The sequence below is a fragment of the Lutra lutra genome, chromosome 9 (assembly GCF_902655055.1).
Source record: "Lutra lutra chromosome 9, mLutLut1.2, whole genome shotgun sequence".
Taxonomy (NCBI): Eukaryota; Metazoa; Chordata; class Mammalia; order Carnivora; family Mustelidae; genus Lutra; species Lutra lutra.
Window position 1 is genome coordinate 20,191,832 of NC_062286.1, and position 21,726 is coordinate 20,213,557.

Genomic DNA, 21,726 nt, shown 5'->3' on the forward strand with positions numbered 1-21,726 from the left:
TATGAATTTACAGCCTCCCCCGGAAGGCAATGAGGTCTTCCTTTGGCTATTTGAAGGAGATAATTCCTAAAACCCCTACATCTGGGTGCCTTCCCAGCCCATGCAAATATGCTTCCCCTTCTCCGAGAAAAATGTCCCATTTGCCAGATCTTATTCTTAGAAATGTTACATGGGATACCACAGATAGTCTCAGTATCTTGAGCATAGGGGTTAAGGAATAGTAGAGCGAACCACCCCAGGTTGTTTAACAGAATGGAGAATTTTTATCAAATCTTTTTGCAGATTCAGGGAGTCTTCTCTACTAGTAGACAACTCAGAACAGTCATTAAGACTGAGATGACATAGTTATTGTTAATGCTATCTCCCCAGGGTGACCTACAATGGAAGGTATCAGAAGGCTCAGGCTCGAGAAGCATACCCTGGAGACATAAGCATCAGGCATAATGCCTGACTAGTCACTGGAAATAGTGCAACTAAATGCCATTAAAAAAAAAAAAAAAAAAAAGCTCAGGATTTATTAGCAACCTTTCAGATTGAGCTGAAAGGTAAAGCAACTCCGAAAACCTAAGACAAAAAAAACTGCTTTAAAGATACTGGTGTACCATGCTCTCAATAATATAAAGATTTTTCTTGTTTCTACTGCTTCATTTTCAAAAGGGCCAGACTGTTAACGTGTTTGGATTGCTGCTGTTGTTTTTCTGCTCAGCTCTGAGAATGAATGACTTTCTACCTGAAACCACTGTTGTGAAACAGACAAACAGGTTGTATTCAATTTACTACCAACCCGAGAGAACCCAGTCTCTCATTCGGTCAAGATTGAGGCAGTGTACCTAGTTGACAAATCCTGTTTTAGGGACATTCACAAATGCATGTATTTTATTAGCTGAGTATTAGTTGTTAAGAGAATCTGGGGAATAATAATGCTTAGGACCGATCTGCAAGAGCCTGGTCAAGAAGAAGAGGCACGCTACGGTTTGCTCTCCCAATGGACTTGAAAATCCCTGATCCCTCTCCTCCTCTCCTGGTTAGTCTGTCCAACCTCAGATTAGGGGAACCGCGGAGGAGAGGCTTCCTATGACAGGAAAGGTGCAAAGAAGAAAGTTCACTTTGACCAATCCGAATCGGTAATTCACATTTAGCACGGCGTCAGTTCTGAAATACTCAGGCACTTCCAGCACAAAGACCAGCCCTCAGGCCTGGCACTGACGTGGGGAGTGAAGAAGCTGAGCGTGGAGAGTTTCAACCAGCAATAATAGGTCCTTTTCGCCCCTGCCCTTGGATCTACCCCGAGTACTGAAAGTTTGGGGAACCGAACCATGTTTCTTTCTTACTGGATCGTGGCTAAAGAACTTACTCCTTATCCCAGGAGCCGTGTAGCCTTCGTATTTTTTAGCTATGTGTGTGCTGGAAGAAAAAGGGAAGTTAGGAGGACATCCTATTATCTTGGCTGAAACTAGAACAAATAATCTTGTACTTGCCTTGAGCCACAAAAAATAACAGAAGCAAAAACTCAAAACAGTCAAGTAGTAGGTTTCTTATGGGGTTCAAAAGTATTAAAAGCATACAGGAGAAGAATGGGGAACAGAACGGGGAAGAGCAAAGAGTATTACTGTCTACTTTCTCCTAATCTGGAATGTGACTTAGTAAATTTACACTGTTCTGCATTTGGTAAGTATCACATCCTGAACACTAAGCACAGCTATAAGTGTACTAGGCAGCAATAATATTCTTACTTTACACACCTGCAATCGGGAAACTTGAAATCAATATGCAATGATGCACAATGACAATACCCAATTCTTCAATACCGAATTGTGGTAAACTGTAGATTCATTTTAATGTTCTTTAACCAGGACCTAAATGTATGCTCTCAAAAACTCCTCAGTCACTGGTGAAAGGTTTAAAAAACAACAAAGGAAAACCAAAAAGAACCAACAACAACAAGCAACAAAACTTTGGAGTTAATTTCTCTTCCTTTCTATATGTTCCCTTAACCATTTACTGAAGCCCTTTACATTAGAGATTCCTAGTGCATAGACAGCAGTAATCTAAAACAGAGGATACGTTTTTTAAAACAGGAGAAGTGTCTAACTTTTACTGTGTGTGTGTGTGTGCGTGTGTGTGTACACACGCACACATTGTGTTCAAAGCAGTATCTAGTAAGATCACTCCATACTCCTCAGATGCCTGGGAGGTCAAAACAGGCTTAAAAGAACAGGCAAATGTGGCAACAAGGAGCTTTCCCTCCTGCACAACAGTGGACTACAGACCGTGAGGGAACAGGGTTGGGCAAGAAGAGGAAAAGAGAGGCTACCTTGCTTCTAGTGTTAAAATCGTTTTCCGAAATTCTTTATGTTCAGTTTCTGCACTTTTTGAGGCCCTGCCCAACAAAACACAGTTCAAATCACCCCGTCACTAACACTCTTTGCTCCTGCTCTACTAGCATCTCCGCACGCCCGCCGTTTGTAAGCGCCCGTGACTGAGTACCCGGATGTTACTGCTATAACTGCTGCCCGGCACAGGCCCCGCTAACAGCAGGGGCGGCGGGGGGGGGGGGGGGGGGGGGGGGGGGGCATATCCATCGTGGGCCATGTTCACGTTCGCAGGGCAGGGCAGGGGGCCTTGAGGGTGGGGTGGGGGGCATGAATTGCAAGCAGAGAGCTTGGCGACAGTACTCGTTTGTGGAAGCCAAGAACCAGGTCAAGAGCTTTCAGAGTCTGAATTACTACCTGTAAAATTAAAACGGTATCAAAAATTTGAACTTAAGAAGGTTCTGTTTAAGGTAAAGGGACTGAGTAAACCCTGAATCCAAATCCCGCCAAGGCTGAATAATCTTATATAAAGCCTGCAGTCAGACCGTAATGACATAATCAGCTTGAATGGTCATTTCTCCAGACCATTCCTTCATTCCTTCCTTTCCCTGGCCTCTTAGGAAATGGAGAGAAGAGAGACCACTTCCTTTAACCATGCATGGCATTAAACTTTTCTCAGAGTCACGTGAATTGGAACATAAATCTGAATTCAAATACATCATTACCTAAACACTTGGGAAAACAATGTTAAAACAAAATGTGACATATTTACATGATTTTGTAAGTGCAAACTTGTCACAAATTCACGAAGTCTTGCTTGACCTAGACTTACTATACAAGGTGCTCTTCCTCTACAATGTAAGATCTGTACTCTGTATTCCTGATTAAGTAACATTTGTCTCTTAAGACAACTGAAACCTACTTATTTATTTCTGTGATTCCGAAAGGACGCAAAAAAACCACATCTCATCAATCCTTCCCTCCCTGCCTCCTTCACAGGTATCCTCTTTCTAGTCTTGTTACCGAACAACAAGGCAGGAGACACAAAGTTTTGAGGGGCCAATGCAATCGTCGTGGCAGAACGCTCCACACCCCTTGCACATGATCATGGCTTTCAATCGGCAGTAACATTTCGAAGGTGTGTCCTCTATGCTGTTCTCTTCTGAAAAGGCCTGAACGGGAATGGTCTGGCCATGGCTGCTGGGATTCATCGCTTGGCTAGCAGGGATGGTAGTGACAGTCACCGAAAAGGACATGACATCGCCTACATTGCTGGCCACCTGGCTACAGTCAGGCATCCCTGGGACAGCAGAGTTATGGTCCATGTCGGACGAGGTGGAGACATTGATCATGCCTCTGTAGCTTGGCCCGATCTGGGTGGGGCTTCCGTACAGCTTCGGGGTCTGCAGTGGTGGGAGGAGGAGAGGCTGATGGGTGGGACTGTCTGCGGTCAGAGGAAGGGCAGTCGAACTGAAAAGCTCAGGGCTGCCACGCATCGTCTTGCCTCTCACCACATGAGCCATCTGTTTCTGGGCGGCCTGAATAAAATCTCGGGCTAGGGTCTTTTCATCAAATGTTTGGCCTCTCGTGAACAGGTAACTCTCCTTGCTTAACGTGGTCTGCTCGTGCACAGGTGTCTCCGCCTTCACGTTCTTTTTTGCCAAACAATCACTGGCAGACAGGGCTTCTCTACTGTGGGTTCCCGAGCTTGCTTCACACTTGCCAGGACCCTGGGCAGCCTGGGGCTCCTCCTTCACCATGATGGCTTCTTGCTCGTCACCGGAACTTTCCTCGTCGGTATCTTCTTTGCCACTGCTGCTATCTCCGGCTGCATTTTTACAGTCTGTGTATCCCATTTTCAAGGCCTCTGTGGGGCTGCTTAGACCCAAACGGTCTTCGGGGTTTACAGAATGGGTCCTCCTAAAGCTCTCTGAACCCCGGCCATAGGTGGAAATGTTAAGTAAGTAGTGACCTGCCATTGCAGGCTTCGATGTCCTTCTGCCAGCAAAACCCAGCATGAAGCTCTGGCTTGTGGAGATGTCTTCTAACGGGAAACCTGAGTGACTGAAGTTGAACTGGGAGGGCTGCACAAATGGGAGAACGTTCTGCCTCCGAACCCTCTGGATGAGAGTCTGAAGGATCTGATCTTGGGTGGCTTTGCTGAGTCCTTCCTGGTACTGGTGTGCGTCGATGCTAGAGTCCCTCAGGTCCTTACCTGAAAAGAGCTGAAGGGGTCTTGGAACCTGAGGGAGCTGCGTACTTGGCAAGGCTTTACCCAGCTGCTGCAGAGCCGGGAGGCATTGCCTCTCACCACCTTCCTCTCTGCTGTTTTCAGCGGCGCCACTGCCTGTGAACACTGCTGCCCCCGGCTCCTCTTTTGTGGCCAGTGGAACAGTTTTCATTTCAACTTTGGTGAGAGGTTTAGGCAGAATTTGCTCCATGGGAACATCCTTGCCCTGAAGCAGCTGAGTGACCAAAGGGTTATTCGCAGGGATACTAGAGCTTGGCCTTGACAGGGGTCCATTCAAATTTGAAGACGTTCCTGGAGTTTTAAGGCTAGAAGCTACTGGCAAAGTGCTCGAGGATGGAGCCGATCCTGTCGGTGCTACACTTACACTGACCCGGGGTACAGGAAGCTTTTCTAAAGTGGCTGCGGTCAATAAAGATGTTAAAGGAGAGGGAGGCACAGCTGCTGAAGCGCCAGCAGATGTCTCTGCTGAGGCCAAAGGGTCTGGCACATTCCTACCAGAACCCACACTGGGCTCAATGGTGCCATCGGCCGCAAAACGAACAGGTGAGGCACCTGAGCGGAGAGCAGGCTCTGTGGGAGCAGAGGGCGAGGTCTCCTGCCGGCAGGTCCCGGGAGCTTGTAGGTGGGCGAGAGAGGCCGCCGCGGCCGCTGCCCCCAGGGGATTCAGCCGTTCGTTCGTCAGCTGCCCTACAGCTGCTGCGGGGGCATCAGTGCGGGCTGGAGAGGGGACGCTTGCGCGCGCTCCCCCACCGGCAGCTGCTGGAGGCCCTGAGGGGGCTTGCTGTAGTTGTGCTCCAGAGACACAAGGAGGCTGTGCCTGGTCTGGGCTCTTGGTCTCAGACTGGGGCTGAGTCTCTGGACCACAGGGTAAAAGCTCTCTCGTACCTCCCCTGCTTCCAGTTCCTGCCAATTCCAGTGTGGGGCCCTTTCCAGGTTCGCGGCCTCTGTCTGAGTCTGGACTCCCTCCTCCAGCAGTTTTCCTGTCACCTCCCTCTCCTGGACCTTGTCCGCCCCCGGGGCCAGGTCCCGGAATGGTCCCTCCAACTGCGGCGGCGGCTGCGGCAGCAGCGGCAGCTGCGGCGGCGGCGGCCCTCTGTGCTTTGACCAGCTGGGCTTTTGCTTTGATGTCTGCGAGAGTTCTGGCTCCTGTTCTGTTAGGACTAGTGATGGAGACTGGAAAACGAGCCCTGGGAGAGACCTGCGATGTAGGAAAAGGCATGGGGGAGATTCTGGAGACCGGGATCTGAAAGGAGGAGGGAGAAAAAAAACCCGGAGCTTAGTTTTCATCGACAAGAAAAACACAACTTCCAGAACACTTAAATTGTTCCAGTAACCACTGCACACCAGTGACACAAATGGGAGGTCCATGGCCAAGAGACCTAAGCGTGGAGACAGCAACGCGACTGTGCCCCTAGGGTCCTTCCACCTCCTCTCCTGGGGCCAAAGCCTCTCCTCCCCCGACACCCTCCCCACCCCGAATCCCTATGCCTCTTTTCTCAACACAACTCCCTCCTCCTGGCATTACTACTCATGAAAGCTTATTACTTAAGGTTCAGACCTCGCAGGGTATTTGCACGTTCGCATGCGTGCGTGAGAGAAGCAGCATACCACTGCACCACTGTCTTTTTCTTCTTAGCTCTCCTTTTAAGCTGCGAGGAAAATTCTTGCTCTCTTCTGCTCAATGCACATACACACATGCACACTTAAGCAGAGAAGCTGAGTTAGCTCAATGACAGAGGTGTCTAGATTGCACTGGAAGGTAGACCATGTGGGATCCACAGAGGTACCCCACTCGGTCCATCCACACGAAGGGAGTATAGACAGAATGTATATAATGTTCGCCACAGTCATTTTCACCTGTGGCTGCCTTTATACTTACTTGGGGAGCTGTTTAAAAATAAAGTGCTCTGGGTCCTCTCCCAAAACTGACAAATTAGAACTCTAGAGAAAATATGCACTTCTGAAACACTTCCTGGGAAACTCTGCTACATCACCAAGTTTGAAACCACTGATTTTCACAGCATAAAATACTGCAGCTGAAAGGAAATCTGACTCCTGTCTGAAACAATACTTTGGAAGCTATCAGACTTAAATGAGAATGCATCAAAGAGATGCATCAACTTACTCTTCTAGTAAGTTGCCAGAATTTAAAGGAGCAAATAACTGTGACAGATGTTACACGACATTTAATTTAAAAAAAAAAAAAAGTAAGCCAAAGGGCTCTAAGAAAATGCATGTCATCCTTCTGGAAGTCCTTAAATTAAGAATAATAAAGTCACTAAAAATTTTTCATTATTTGCTATATCCATTTCTCAAAAGGTCACTAGTCCTGAGAAACAGATTCTCTGTCATGCAGAAGTCAGAGCTATGGGATCGTGTCACAGCTGTCACAGTCCACACATCTGACATCAGGACATGTACCTAATCTCTTAGCACTGAATCTCTTTTACATCTAACTGCATAGTATTTCAGAAGCTACCAACAGAGGGAAAGAAGCAACTGTTGCCCCTTGGTAATGTCACCTAGAAGAGACCACTAGGAAGGGGAGAAAGTAGGTAACACCAGAAAATTAAATCCAAGAAAGTAAAAGCACAGTTGTTCAGGGGAACTGTAGACAGGGACAAACAACTTACATCAGAATAATCTTGAGAATAACAAGATACCTAGCAGAATAAACACTATCTATTGTAATGACTGAAAATCATTCCTAACATGTTGACTAAATTCATTAAAAGTGGTTCAAAGAGAAAGTTTTAATACATAAAAATAGTAAGTTTCAGTTATTTATGTAAACAGCTCTATAACCTGTTTATGTTGTCTGAGCATTGGTAACAAATAAACAAGAAGCCCTACCCTGGTAAAGCAAGGTCGATTTTCTTCATGTATCCTGAAAAGATGGGGGCGCCTGGGTGGTTGGTTCAGTTGGTTAAGCCCCTGCCTTCAGCCCAGGTCATGATCTCAGGGTCCTGGGATGGAGCCCCACGTTGGGTTCCCTGCTCCCTGGAGAACCTGCTTCTCCCTCTCCCCCACCACCCCCCAGCCCGGCTCCCATTCCCACTTGTTAGCTCTCCCTCGCTCTTTCTCTCAAATAAAAAAACAAAATCTTAATAAAATAGAACAGATGCATACCAAATAGGAAACACCGTCTTCCATCTCTCTCTGTACGTGTTATGGTACAGACATCCATGTTAGGACATGTAAGTGCATACATATGCATGTATATAACATATATACACATGTATAACATTTGTAATAAGATTTTATTTTTCTACTTAAGTTTTGGTTAAAAGATTTTGCTCTGTTATAAATTATATTAAGTTTTGTCTAAGAAAGTAGGGTTTGATGGGGCGCCTGGGTGGCTCAGATGACTAAGCGTCTGCCTTCACCTCAGGTCATGATCCCAGGGTCCTGGGATTGAGCCCTGCATCGAGATCCCTGCTCCACAGGAAGCCTGCTTCTCCCTCTCCCTCTCTCCCTCTCTCCCTGCTTGTGTTCCTTCTCTCGCTGTGTCTCTTTGTCTAATAAATAAAATCTTAAAAAAAAAAAAGAAACAAAGAAAGTGGAATTTGAGATATAGGCCTAAGGTAAGAGTTATTAAAGCAACTTCTGGTAGAAAGTATTCTGCGGGGGGGGGGGGGGGGGTGGGGGGTGTGGAGGGCGTAAGGAAGAAGAAGAAAGCAAAAGAAAGGGAAAAAATTGAATAACAATAACACGTCATGGTGGACTTTAATTTTCAGTGTGGGGCCTCTCTGGATTAGGGAAGGAGACCAAGCAGGATGTAAGTCAGCCTCTATAAAGATGAGGAAATAGAAATGACACACCTCACAGTATCATCTATATTAAGTAAAACCTAAAATGTAACTCAGCTCTCAGGTCTGCACAGAAGTTCTGACTGACATTCATTACAGAAAGGTTTCTAATATTTTTCTAACAGTAAGAGTGGGGGATAAAAGAATTGTAAAGTGATTTTCATAAAAAAATCACAATCTCGGGGTGCCTGGGTGGCTCAGTGGGTTAAAGCCTCTGCCTTCGGCTCGGGTCATGATCCCGGGGTCCTGGGATCGAGGCCCACATCGGGCTTTCTGCTCTGCAGGGAGCCTGCTTCCTCCTCTCTCTCTCTGCCTGCCTCTCTGCTTACTTGTGATCTCTGTCTGTCAAATAAATAAAATCTTAAAAAAAAAAAAATCACAATCTCTGGCAAAGCATGCAAAGTATGTTAATGGTGGAAAAATGGCAAACATTTGCTTTTAAAAAAGGGAGATTCCTAAGTGCATAAATCTTAAAATTAAAAAGTAATGAGAACGTCATACAGTTAGTAATTAAGAAGCAACACGAGAGAAAAATAGATAGTAAGTTAAATGGGTCAAGTACTAGCAAGTGAATGTCTCTAAGGAATATTATCTGATGGAACTAGCTTTGTTCATCTAAGTTAAATAAAAAAGAGGGGAAAAGTATTTCTATGTGGCTTCTTTTTCTATTTACATTTCTAACGTGAATGAATACTACCCCATGTCTGGGCTGACAGTAGACACAACAGTATTAATAAACACCACTAGTAAAAATTTATTAATATATACTATTTACTAAATGAAAAAATGAACTGCAAACTGATATTAAGCACAAGCCCAAGTATTAGTAAACTTTAGATCAGAAGTAAAAATGTGTTTGGGCTTTAAAGGGCTCACTACTGGTTAGGTGCACTCTTGTATACTCAGATAAGGAAACCGCTTTATGAATGTGAAATATTTGCTAAGTAGCAATAGAATGCTAACATGAAAGTCAGGGACAAAGCCTTAGCAGCAAAGCTTAGCAAGGCTAGTCTACCTTACTGATGTCCCTCAAGTAACCAGTAGTGACTCACAGCAGCCACACAGGTTTCCTTTAAAAGGGGGGAACTAAAGGTAGTTCTAGAGCCACAGAACATCCAATCAGTTATGGCAGTAAGAAAAGGATCAAGGTACATGTAAAATGTCATGGCTCTTGCCACAAAGATCTCTTGATCACACCAAGGGCTTCCTTCTGTTTATTATTATTATATTTCTTGTTTTGTCACATGAGACAGAATAATGTCCACAACTATCTCAAGAGTGGCCAGCCAGAAGGATGGGTGGAGGTGGTCTACATTAGTTAGATATCCAGGCACTTTCCTTACTACCAAAACACTAATACAGATCTGTAGGAATGCAGTTCTAAATGCCTGTTTAGTCATAATTTTGTTCATGTAAGAATGCAGTTACGTGCTTATCAAATATATACAACTGTTTCTGTGTTAAAAATACCATGAATGACTTGGTATTAAGTAAGACCAGAAACTTAGTGTTCAGACATTTTCTCTTTTTCAATCCTTCCCACTCTCTTACCTTGAGAGGTGGTACTTTTCGCACCTGGATCCTGTCCCCTCTACTGAGAAAGGGCTGTGGCGAGACTTGAAATGGCTGCTGGTGCTGGCGATTCTCCGTGACACGTGGCCTTTTCTCCCAGCTCACGGGGCCCTCTTCTTGGATGAGACAAGATTTCCTCTTGAGGCTTTCTGGGCTGTGATCAACCGGGGCCGATGGAGGGTCTTTTGCAGTGATCTCCTGTGGACCAGCTTCTGCCATGGGCTTCATTACTGGTTTTTCCACCCCAGGACTCTTGGGTTTGTTTGGGGACGTAATTAAAGCTTCTTGGCCTTCATCTTTGTTATAACTAGGAACTGTGGTGAGATGATTCTCTTTCTCAGACTCCTGTTCAGCAGAGGCAACTGGCTTCTGCTCCAAGAAACTGTCATCCTTTGGGCACTTGATGGGAAGAACACTGCTAAGCTCTTGCGTATTGCTTGCTGAGGGAAGCAGGGGCTCTGTGGATTTGGGGTTTGGCTGCACCGTATCTTGGCTTTCATGCTCTTCTTTTCTTACTGGGGATGGCAGTTGCACCACTTCTTCTTTTGACCCTAACTGGGGAATTCCTGGGACGACACTGACAGGCGAGGCCTCTGAAGGAAGCATGGATTTTGGTTGCTCAGCTGGGGTTTTCTTTACTTTGAGATCGCTGGGCGAGGCTGTCAATTTCTTTGAATCCTCAAGGCTCAAACCAGAACTAAAAGGTGGAAGAAAAAAATATCCTAGTTGAGGAATGGCCCATGTTACTAAACGTATTAGGAGATAATAGTATATGGCAATGCCCGGAAGAAACCCTGACATAGAGTAGCTTTTCCTCATATATCATCACCATTATTATGATTATGATTAGTGAAGCTCTGGATCTCAAGTGTCTGGAGGCAAATCCTGGCTCTGATACACACATGTGACATTAAGTCAGTCACTAGTCTTTTGTATCTCAGTTTCCTCATCATATAGTGAGGTTCATTACTTTATATTATTGGTGTGATTAAATTAATGCATATAAAGTACTTAGAACAGTACCTAGCACATATTAAAGCTTGATACTGTTAATTGTCATTATTATTTATGCTTATAAAAGGGGCTACCATGTCTAGAGGCAAGCATCACAGACTACCCACAAAGGAAGTGAAAGAAGACCGAGACCCACGCACCCTCATCAACTCTGCTCTGTAGCACCTGCAGAAAGGACGGCCCAAGAAGTCTACGGGCTCCTGAGGAGACAGGAGGAGGTGGCTGTCAATGTTTTCCATAGGTTGAAAATTAGAATTCTGGAATTTCTGGAAAGCCCGTTTACACTTCACTTAGTATAGTTCCATAATGCTGAGGAAAAATGACTCCGAGCTGTCCTGGGAGTGATGATAAACTGGGACTTCCACAGTGTAGCCCCATTAGAATTAGGCTACTCAGCAGAGGTCACCAGAGACCCCTCATAGTCTTTTAGCACATTGTTTAAACAGGCAAAGGCAGGAGACCCTCTTTGGTGACTTCAAATGATCAGTACTGCACCTCTGGGATAGAGTGGCTAACAACAAAAATAGACAATAAGAAAAAAAACAGTCCTTCTGTAAATGCGGGCCAAAAAAAGGTAACAGATGAAAAGAGAAAGACCCCAAAACTGCTACAATGCTCTATCTGCCTCCAGAGGGAATGTACAATATTTACGGAGTGACATCTACCTGTGACAAGAGTCTAATGGAAAGACCATCATTTCTGTAGAAAGGCTCAAAGCTCATACCAAGAGTGTAAAAATATCAATATATGAGACTTTTTTTTAAGACCAACATGGGGCTCAAACACACAATCCCAATATTAAGAGTTGCACACTCAGGGGCGTCTGAGTGGCTCAGTCGTTAAGCGTCTGCCTTTGGGTAAGGTCATGATCCCAGAATCCTGAGATTGAGACTGAGTTGGGCTCCCTGCTCAGCAGGAGGCCTGCTTTCTCCCTCTCCCACTCGCCCTGTTTGTGTTGCCCCTCTTACTATGCCTCTCTCTGTCAAATAAATAAATAAATAAATAAAATCTTAAAAAAAAAAAAAAAAAAAAAGAACTGCACACTCTACCAACTTAGCCAGCCAGGCGAGCCCATAGGAGAGACTCTTAACCACAAAAGGAATCACTTCCTACGTGACCATAAAAGGGATCGATGAACTACTGGGAGATAAGAAAAAGAGCCAGTAGTTGTCCAACTGTGGTTATGGAGTGTTCTTGAGGTCTGCCATTAGGTCTGCAGAAGACAAGGGAGACAAACCAGTAACTCTCTGGATGTTCATTCAATTCTACCTCAAACAACAGAGCTCCACTGTCATCTATTTAAATGTCCCCATTAACATTTTATTTAGATTTTTTTTTAAAGATTTTATTTATTTATTTGACAGAGAGAGAACACAAACAGGCAGAGAGGCAGGCAGAGAGGCAGGGAGAGAGAAAGGGGGACGCAGGCTCCCTGCTGAGCAGAGAGCCCGATGTGGGGCTCGATCCCAGGACCCTAAGATCATGACCTGAGCCAAAGGCAGTGGCTTAACAGACTTAAGGGGCCCAGGTGCCCCTATTTAGATTTTTTATTAGGAAAAAAAAAATTTTATTAGGAAAATAAATCCCCTTGAGATTTTATTAGCAAAATCATCCCCTTGAGAACAGGGTTTGTATCTTCATGGAGCTGTGAAGACCTGCCAGAGTGCCTTCTAGAGAGAAGAGGCTGTTTAACGATGCCCTGGGTGTAATGGTTCATATTACAGGATTCCTAGAACTCCTTGGTGATTCTGGATGAACTATCATCTTGTGCGATAATTAACTGTTAGAAAAAAACTTCCGTATTCTTGTAACTTATAAAATTACTAGAAGAACAATTCAGACTATTCAAAGAAAGGGACTCCGATTCGAGATAATTTTTTTTAAATGAAACATCCCACCCACAATGGTAACGTGTCAAGAGTCAAGTAACCCAATTTTGTACACCTGTGATTCATAAAAAGAAAAAATATCTTGGTTAAGAAGAATTGGTGAGGGTGCCTGCGTTGCTCACTGCATTGCTCAGGTTAAGCGTCTGCCTTTGGCTCGGGTCACGACCCCAGAGGATCCTTGGTCCTGGGATCAATCCCTGTGTCAGGCTCCCTGCTCAGTGTGGAGTCTGCTTCTCCCTCTCCCTCTGCCTCCTCCTCCCTGCTCATGCTCATGCTCTGTCTCTCACTCTCTCTGTAAGATAAATAAATAAAATCTTAAAAAAAAAAAAAAAAAAAAAAAAAAAAAAAAAAAAAAACCCTGGCAAAATAATAGAAGGAAATTGAGGACTAGAATTTCTGCAAAGGTAGTTAAGATGAAACACTGTGTGACACATATGTAGGAATTCACATTTGGATTATGGAACCTGTCTTGGTATTACCTCTGACCATAGTAGCTTTCAAAGAATTGTTCTTTCCATGGCTCTACTTTTTTCTCCTTCTCAATCTCTTGGCGAATTCTCACCTGCATCTCAGGTGTAAACTCACCTGTAATGTAAAAAAGGGAAAAAAGGGATATTCAACAGAAATATGCTGTTTTTAACTTTTAAATATTTGTAAATCATGAAAAACTGGTGCAGGGGTCAGAATACTATCATGTGGAAGTAAGAGAAATTTCCCCCAATTCCTCACTGGAAAGGAGCCCCTAGAAGCCACTGGGGGACATACAGTGCTCACACACCACCGTGTGCAGCTTCCAGTACTCAGCTGAGGCCACCTGTGCCTTTCCTCTGGGCTCTCTTACAGCACCTCCCTCCTGCTCCAAACATCATACTCCCTACAGATTTATCACTAACCTTGAACTTGTCATTTCTTTTCCACTGGAAAAAGAGTCACATGGTTTCAGTAAATAATGCCATTGGGCATTCTATTATTTTAAAGTTCTGCTTCCCTTAGGCAAGTTGTATTTTGTGCCTTTTGTCTCTTACTGCATAATGAACAGCTCTACTGCCCTGACATAAGGCACTAAACATGTCAATGACCGCGCCACTCTGAATACGACATTTACTTGCATATACCACCAACTACCACCAACTACCTCCATCCCTCCCTCTCCGACAGCAGAGGACACGTGAATCTGTTGGGTAGGCCATCTTCCAACTGCGGCTCAGAAAGCCTGCTCTTTTTTATACTCTAATACCCAGGATGTCAAGGAAAAATAGAAACGGTAGTGTTCAAGTTTAGGTTTCTTTAGGGTAAAAGGATAGAGAAGAAAAGTGTTGAAGGACACAGTCCTGGGCACGGGAGTAGAAAAGAGGACTTTGCCTGTCAGAATCCAACCCAGAACTACTTTTTCAGGGAGTCTACTGTATACAAGAGAATGAGGAATAAAACATACTGACTTCTGTTCACATGTGTACAGTGTTCAAAGTTTTTGCTGCTCATAAAATACGATCACATGACTAGGCATAGCAGTGACTGCTCATATGCAAAAAAAGAAAAGAAAAAGAAAAAAAGAAAGAAAAAAAAAACTGATAACAAAGTACCACTGATGACATTGTCTACTTTAAAAAACTGGGTGGTGGGGGAGCCAGGGGGGGCGAGCACCTGGGTGAGTCCTGATTTCGGCTAAGGTCATGATTTCAGCGTCCAGAGATCAAGCCCTGCTTCCAGCTCTGCACTGACCCTAGAGCCTGCTTAAGATTCTTTCTGTCCCTCTGCCTCCCTCCCTCTTGCTACAGTTTGGTCTCTCTTTCTCTCAAAAACAAAACAAACGAAACAAACAAACAAAAAATGGGGAGTTAGGCAGGGCAAAAATCCTTCATCAAATTATTCTTAAAGAAAGGTAATAGTAATGCATATGTTTTAAAGTGTTTATGTGACTGCAGTTCAGAAAAAAATAAGTGGTCTTTGCTCAAGGAAATCTTTAAGAGACAAGACCAGAGTAGTCAGTGAGAAAACATCTCTACACAGAACTGCTTCCCCCCACCCTGCCCCAAAACAACAGGAAGGCAAATGTCAACACTGCAGTCAACAATACAGATGTTAATAAGTTGGTCAAGTAACTCTAAATGCTACTGATCGGACAAAATGTCAGCAAGGAGTAGCATTCCTAATGCTCTCCTTACAAGTGTATTCATTTTAAAGCTTCTCACAGTTGTTTTAGGCTATGTCTTGGTACACCTTCATGTGACCTTCCAAGTGTTAGTTTGTATTACACGTGTACTGAAAAACAAACATAAGAAAACACTGTAACTCTAATTCTGTACCCTGCTTATTAAAATTTCAATTCTTAGGCATTCACCTAGAATTACTGAATCAAAAATCTTTAGGAAGAGGGACTAAAAAATCTATTTTTTTTTAGTTTCCCTAAATTCAAAGGTGACTTTGAATTCTTGAAGAAACATCGCTAGACTCCACCTGGAGCTAGACCTGGTTACATAGGATCCAGACAAAAGTCAGTATAGGGTATCACACAGGAGAGCTAGTTCTATGCTACGGAAACATCCTGTCCTTAGCCTACTAAAATTGCTCAAAAACTCGCTGAGGCACAGAGGTGCCAACATGCCCTCATAGTAGCTCCAAGTACATACACAATCTAGGAGGCACATAAGTTTGAACATTTACCTTCTGAGAGTCTTTCCTTCCAGCCTTGGGCTGCTGAAGTGAAGAACTCATTGTTAAGGGCTGAGCCATTTAACTTCATCAGACCATCTGGACCAACCTGGGTCAAAGAACAAGCCAAGAGAAGCTTACAAAGAAAGCCAAATTCTTTCATTTTAGAGAAGAATGTATATACATTTAATTTTATAGAAACCTGACTATATCATCCTGGATACTTAATATATCACTTTTTCTAATACATTTCTTTCCTGTTTACCTCTCCTCCCTTCTTTCAATTCCATTCACCATTAAGTATACTCAAAGAATCCTCCGCAAACAAATAAATCTACATGTAAGAAGGTTTCTCCCTGGGAGGTTTATTATTTCTCTTACAAAACTGTGACCAAGCTCTGAATCTTCTTTTTCTCAAGTAATACACTGGGGAAGTCCCTCCAAGTCGACGGGCAGAGTGTTCGCTCCTTCCTAACAGCTGCACATGTCTCACCGTAGGCACGCACCTCAATTCATGCCCCAGTTTCATAATCATAAACACACACCTTGTTTCCAGTACTTTCCCATAACCAACCAAGCTGCAGAGATGAATACACTAGAGCTTTTACTTCTGTGGAATAAATTCTAAAAGCAACGAAGTATCTGTGTCTGTAACTAGGTACTGTTAGATTATTTTCCAAAAAGGCTACAACAATTCACATTTCTACCTGAAATATATGAGTGTACTCTGTCCTGTGAACAATATATGTTAACGAGACTATTTAATTTCTGCCATTCTAATGGGTTTAAAAAATGGTAAAAATTTCCTTTATCTTGACTACTGGAGTTTTGTTCACCTTTTTGCATATTTATTAAATATTTAGATTTGCCATCTTGTGAAATGCTTATCATTATGTATATTTTTCCAAAAGGCTACTTATTTTTATTATCAATTTGTGAGGATCCCTTACATACTATTCATAGTAAAACTGTCACATCCACAAAAAATATTTCCTCTCATTTATCTGCCTAGGGACTTGATTTGTGGTATCTTGCCAAAAGGTTTTAAGATTCTTTCTATTAGAGATTTCAGATTTCCTATCATGCTTTAGAACCATAAATCTTATTTAAGGACATAAAACACAGATCTGAAAAAGATTTAGACAGAAAAGTTGAGTAAAATTGCCATTCTCCCCACAGTTAATATCTACATTCCAGTCAGAACCCCTAATGCAGAGTTGTCATTAACAAAATGATTTTCAAGTTCATAAGGAAAAAACAAGAAAAACCACCTTTCCAATTATTAAACATACCACATACGAAGCCACTGCAGTTGAAAGTATTATTACGAACACTCGAAGGAACAAAGAAACAAGTGGAAGATGAGAGAGTATGCATAAACACACACTGCTTATAACTGAACAGAATACATAATGAAGGTGGGATTTTAGACTGAGAAAGATGGCTGTGTCAAATATGTAGTGGCAAAACAAGAGGCTATTAATAAGCAGAAAATACAGTTGAACCCCGATTTCAGAGCAATAAAAAAAAAAATACTAGGTAGATTAACAATTTAAACGTAACCCATAAGTCAAAAACAATTTTTTCAGAGAAAATTTAAGTAACTATTGGGACATCCTAGCGACTGAGGAACTCTTCCCCACCAGCCTCACTCTCTATACCTATCAGGGCCCACGTTATCTGCCCCCATACCCCCACTCCCGCCCAGCTCTAGAGCAGAAACTGGTGAACTTTTCCTGTCAAAGGAGCAACTGCAAGTATTTGAGGCTCTGAAAGGCCATAGGCCCTCTGCTGCCACTACTTAACGTATGCCGCTGCGGCACGAACACAGCTCTATGTCACATGTAAACTAACGCAAGTGACCCTACGTCGATAAAACTTTATTTAGGAAAACAGGCAGTGGGCCGAAACTGGCCCAAGTTTGCTGACTGCCGACTTGTTAGAAAGTGGTCAGAGGGGTGATGGTTTCCCCTGTAAGAACAGGTCATCTGGGGGTGCCTGGGTGGCTCAGTTGGTTAAGCAGCTGCCTTCGGCTCAGGTCATGATTCCAGCGTCCTGGGATCGAGTCCCACATCGGGCTCCTTGCTCAGCAAGGGAGCCTGCTCCTCCCTCTGCCTTTGCCTGCCTGTGGTCACTCTCTGACTCTCTCTCTCTCTCACAAATAAATAAAAAAAATCTTAAAAAAAAAAAAAAAAAAAAAGAACAGGTCATCTGACCTCTGCCTGAACGGTCCAGAAACGAGCAAGTTACTCCATCATAAGTCAGTCCATTTTAACAGCTACAGCTGTTAAAAAAATGTTACTTTAACATCACATCTGCTTTCTGGAGAAACAAGTTTACCTGTTTCCTATGACAGATCTTTAAATATATCTAGAGAGGTGCTTTAATCCATTCCCCTCCTGTATTCTTTTCTCTGATCTAAATTATGTCTTTTTACTTCATGGCTGGGCACTCAGACAATGAAATACGGTTTTCGATGTTCCGTCCTAGTAATAACCAGGATTCTACAAGCACCCTAAATTGCATCGGACAGTGAAGTTGACTGGAGCTCCATACTTCTAGACATAAGGACGTTATTTCTCAAATTACCATGTGTTCTCACCATACTAAAAAAAGGCCAAGTAATGTCCTATTAAGAACTTCCCACCGGCCTGCACTCCATGGGAAATTGAATAGATAAATTATAAAGTCCCTTTTCATTCTAGAATTTTATGTGGCAATCCTTCCTCTGAGAGAGGATAAGGGCCATTAATCAAAAGACCATTTTAAGGAACCTGCACTGGAGTTCATAGGCCTTTAGTTAGGTCCGAGCATATTCCCAACCTAATAACCTGAGCCTTTAAAAAAAGATGAGAGCAAACCCCAATGAGAAGTTCTTAAAAAACTTTGCAGAAATGTCAGCCTCCTAACTTGTTCGAACCAAAAGGTGGGCATCCCCAAAGCTGTAATTTCCCCCAAGAAGTTTTAAGGAGGGAGAAGCAGTAGTTGGGAATGATCAGCTCTACTTACTTCTTTACCCAACTGCTGGTAGTGCAGCTGACTTACTTGGTCTCCCGGGAAATGGAATCTAACCTGCTTTCCTATGTGCTGACTCACATCATTAGGCTACTGAAACTAACATCAGTACAGTTTAATAGAAAGATGATATTCTGAGTTAGAAATATTTTATTTTTGACACAGTCAATTCGCTAAGATGAGGTGTATACATTACTCTTCTTTAATCTCTTACCACAAGATTAATTTATAAATTAATTTAGTTTTAGGTATAAATTTATACCTAATAAATTTAGTTTTCTTACTGTAAACTAGGGAAAATGTCTCTCTTTCATCTTGTTTTTATAATGATTAGGAAATGAGGGGAGAGCCCATCAGGTTACTTCGAACAGAGTATGTGTTTGGAAATAATGAATAAAAAAACCTTTTGAATTGAATAAACCTTAGAAAATCATGATTCTATCTTCCTTTTGTAGAGGAGGAAACAGATGATCAGAAGGGGGAGTGACTTGCTAGTCACTCTTTTCCTTGATAAAAGCTAAAATCTCAGATCTTGACCTTATTACTGACCACTCTTAATCTCTCTGGTCCCTACCCAGACTTTCCCAAACCTTTGGTATGTCTTCTAGCTATCTTTTTTTAAAAAGTATAAACTATACTGGGTTTTGAAAGTTCTCAATTATGAAGGCAATAAATGTTTTTGTTTTTAAAAAATCTAACAAAAGAATGAAAATAATTAACATTCTTACTCTCTTAAAAAAATCCATTCAAAAATCCTTGTTAAATGTCTTAGGCAAGACAACTCTTCTCTTTGACTGTATTCACTGAATACCTCACTTCCTAATATGATAGCTACATAAAGTTTATTCCATGGTCTTGACATTCTGATAAGAGTTTTTTCCTTTCTAAGACTTACAGGGCAAAACTATTCAGAATACTTACATAAAAATATTCTTATTTCTTGTTTTAGCACCTTTGATACCACTTCTTTATAAGTATATATAAAAAGCTATTTTAAAAGTTTTAAGGAGTGTTAAAGGGGATGTGAAGAAAGCTTCGGAATGGTTTTTCAGAACTGCTTATGTGTGAAAATAACACACCTGTCGATCCACCTCTGGAAGCAGCAGAAGGAGTCGCTGTTGGCAGTCTCCAGGAAGGACGGAAAAGGTATGCTTGTTGATCAGCGCTCGAAGGTTTGTATTCACCAGAATGGAGTCTGGGGTCTCAACATCAATTTCAGCACATTTAGTCCTTTTCATTTGCCCTACAAAACAGGGGGAAAGAATCATTTGGGCCTCCTTTACATTCTTGTTTCTATTTTAAGTATAGCTTACTCTGTAGTGCAAAAAAAATCACAATTGTAACTACTTTAAATATCACACTGTGAAGAAGGAACATTTAAAAGGGTTTTAGAAATTTCTTTAAGACGAACAAAAGCAAGGCATGACACATACACAAAATTATAAAAAAAAATCCAGGGGTGCCTGGGTAGCTCAGTGGGTTAGGGCCTCTGCCTTCAGCTCAGGTCATGATCTCGGGGTCCTGGGATCCAGCCCCACATCAGGTTCTCTGCTCAGCGGGGAGCCTGCTTCCTCCTCTCTCTCTGCCTGCCTCTCTGCCTACTTGTGATCTCTGTCAAATAATAAAAAATCTTTAAAAAAGAAATCCAGAAAAATTCAAATCTATATATATCATACTGAGATCAGTTTTCCTTTGCCATCAGAAATTTTTCGTCAATTTTAATTCTGATTACCTAAAAATGTTGTAACTGAAGAGCTTAGTGGTGTCAAGAAACCTGGTCACTATCAAAAGGTTACAGTCATGACAAAAAATATTATAAACAAAAGACTAACTTGCCAAAAACATTTGCAAATCCTGACAAAACTTTACGATTCTTCATATTAAAAGTGCATTTAGGGGCACCTGGGTAGCTCAGTGGGTTAAAGCCTCTGCCTTCGGCTCAGGTCATGATCTCAAAGTCCTAGGACAGAGCCCCACATGCACTCCCTGCTCAGTGGGGAGTCTGCTTCTCCCTCTCCCTCTGTGCTTCCCCTACCCCACCGTGGCTTGTGCACTCTCTCTTTCTGCCTCTCTCTCAAATAAATAAATAAAAATTTTTAAAATAAATAAATAAATGTGCATTCACATGGGGTGCCTGGCTGACTCAGTTGGTAGAACATGCGACTCTCCATCTCTGGGTTGTTGAGTTCAAGCCCCACATTGAGCATAGAGCTTACTTTAAATTAATAAATAGACTGGTAGGGACGCCTGGGTGGCTCAGTTGGTTAAGCAGCTGCCTTCGGCTCAGGTCATGATCCCAGCGTCCTGGGATCGAGTCCCACATCGGGCTCCTTGCTCGGTGGGGAGCCTGCTTCTCCCTCTGCCTCTGCCTGCCATTCTGTCTGCCTGTGCTCGCTCTCTCTCCCTCTCTCTCTGACAAATAAATAAAATCTTTAAAAATAAATAAATAAATAAATAGACTGGTAGATTTTTTTTTTTTAAAGTTTAAGGGCATCTATAAATCAACACGAAAAAGAAATATTACCATGAGAAAAATGAGGATAATTACAGGTAATTCATAGTTGACTAACCATAAACAAATCCTACGGTATTAGTATTTTTTTTTTTTGAATATTTTATTTATTTATTCGACAGAGATCACAAGTACATAGAAAGGCAGGTGGTGGGGGTGGGGGGTGGAGGAGCAGGCTCCTTGCTGTGCAGAGAGCCCAATGCAGGGCTCGATCCCAGGACCCTAAGATCATGACGTGAGTCAAAGGCAGAGGCTTTAACCCACCGAGTCACCCAAGCCCCCAATATTTTTTTAAATGCCCATTAAACCAATGAACACTTTTGTCTATCAAAATGGCAGATACTGCAATATAATGATGAAGCTACACACGGAAAAAGCAAAGATAACTGTCAAATACTGCTGATGGGTCCCAAATTAATATAATCTTACTGGAAGAAAATTTATAACAGATGGTAAAATTTAATGTGCAAGGAATCTAAAATCCAGAAATTTCACGTTTAGAAATACGTGCACAAAGCTACACAATCCTGAATGTGGATAACCTCCGCTCCTGGTTGAAGGTGAAGCAAAAGTAATCTCTCCTAAGAGGAAAGGATTTCCCTTAAGTTAGGCCCATAGGATCTTACAAATTAAAATCCAGCACTATCTCACACAGAGACTGCCCTGACAAACCACCAGACATTCTACCATGACAGAGTCA

General features: G+C 42.7%; 1 protein-coding gene across 5 annotated transcripts in view; it reads right to left on the bottom strand.

Annotated features, from left to right (window-relative positions):
• Window positions 1–279: 279 nt before the first annotated feature.
• The window catches only part of ASXL2 (ASXL transcriptional regulator 2), a 145,090-nt gene continuing 123,643 nt past the window's right edge, over window positions 280–21,726 (bottom strand). For all 5 annotated transcript variants that reach the window (XM_047744282.1, XM_047744280.1, XM_047744279.1 and 2 more), the window contains 5 exons: window positions 19,594–19,757; window positions 15,512–15,608; window positions 13,327–13,432; window positions 9,924–10,641; window positions 280–5,806 (listed from right to left, as the gene is read on the bottom strand). In XM_047744282.1, the coding sequence (XP_047600238.1) occupies window positions 3,332–5,806; window positions 9,924–10,641; window positions 13,327–13,432; window positions 15,512–15,608; window positions 19,594–19,757 (3,560 nt within the window). In that variant the 3' untranslated portion in view covers window positions 280–3,331. The remainder of the gene's footprint in view (window positions 5,807–9,923; window positions 10,642–13,326; window positions 13,433–15,511; window positions 15,609–19,593; window positions 19,758–21,726) is intronic.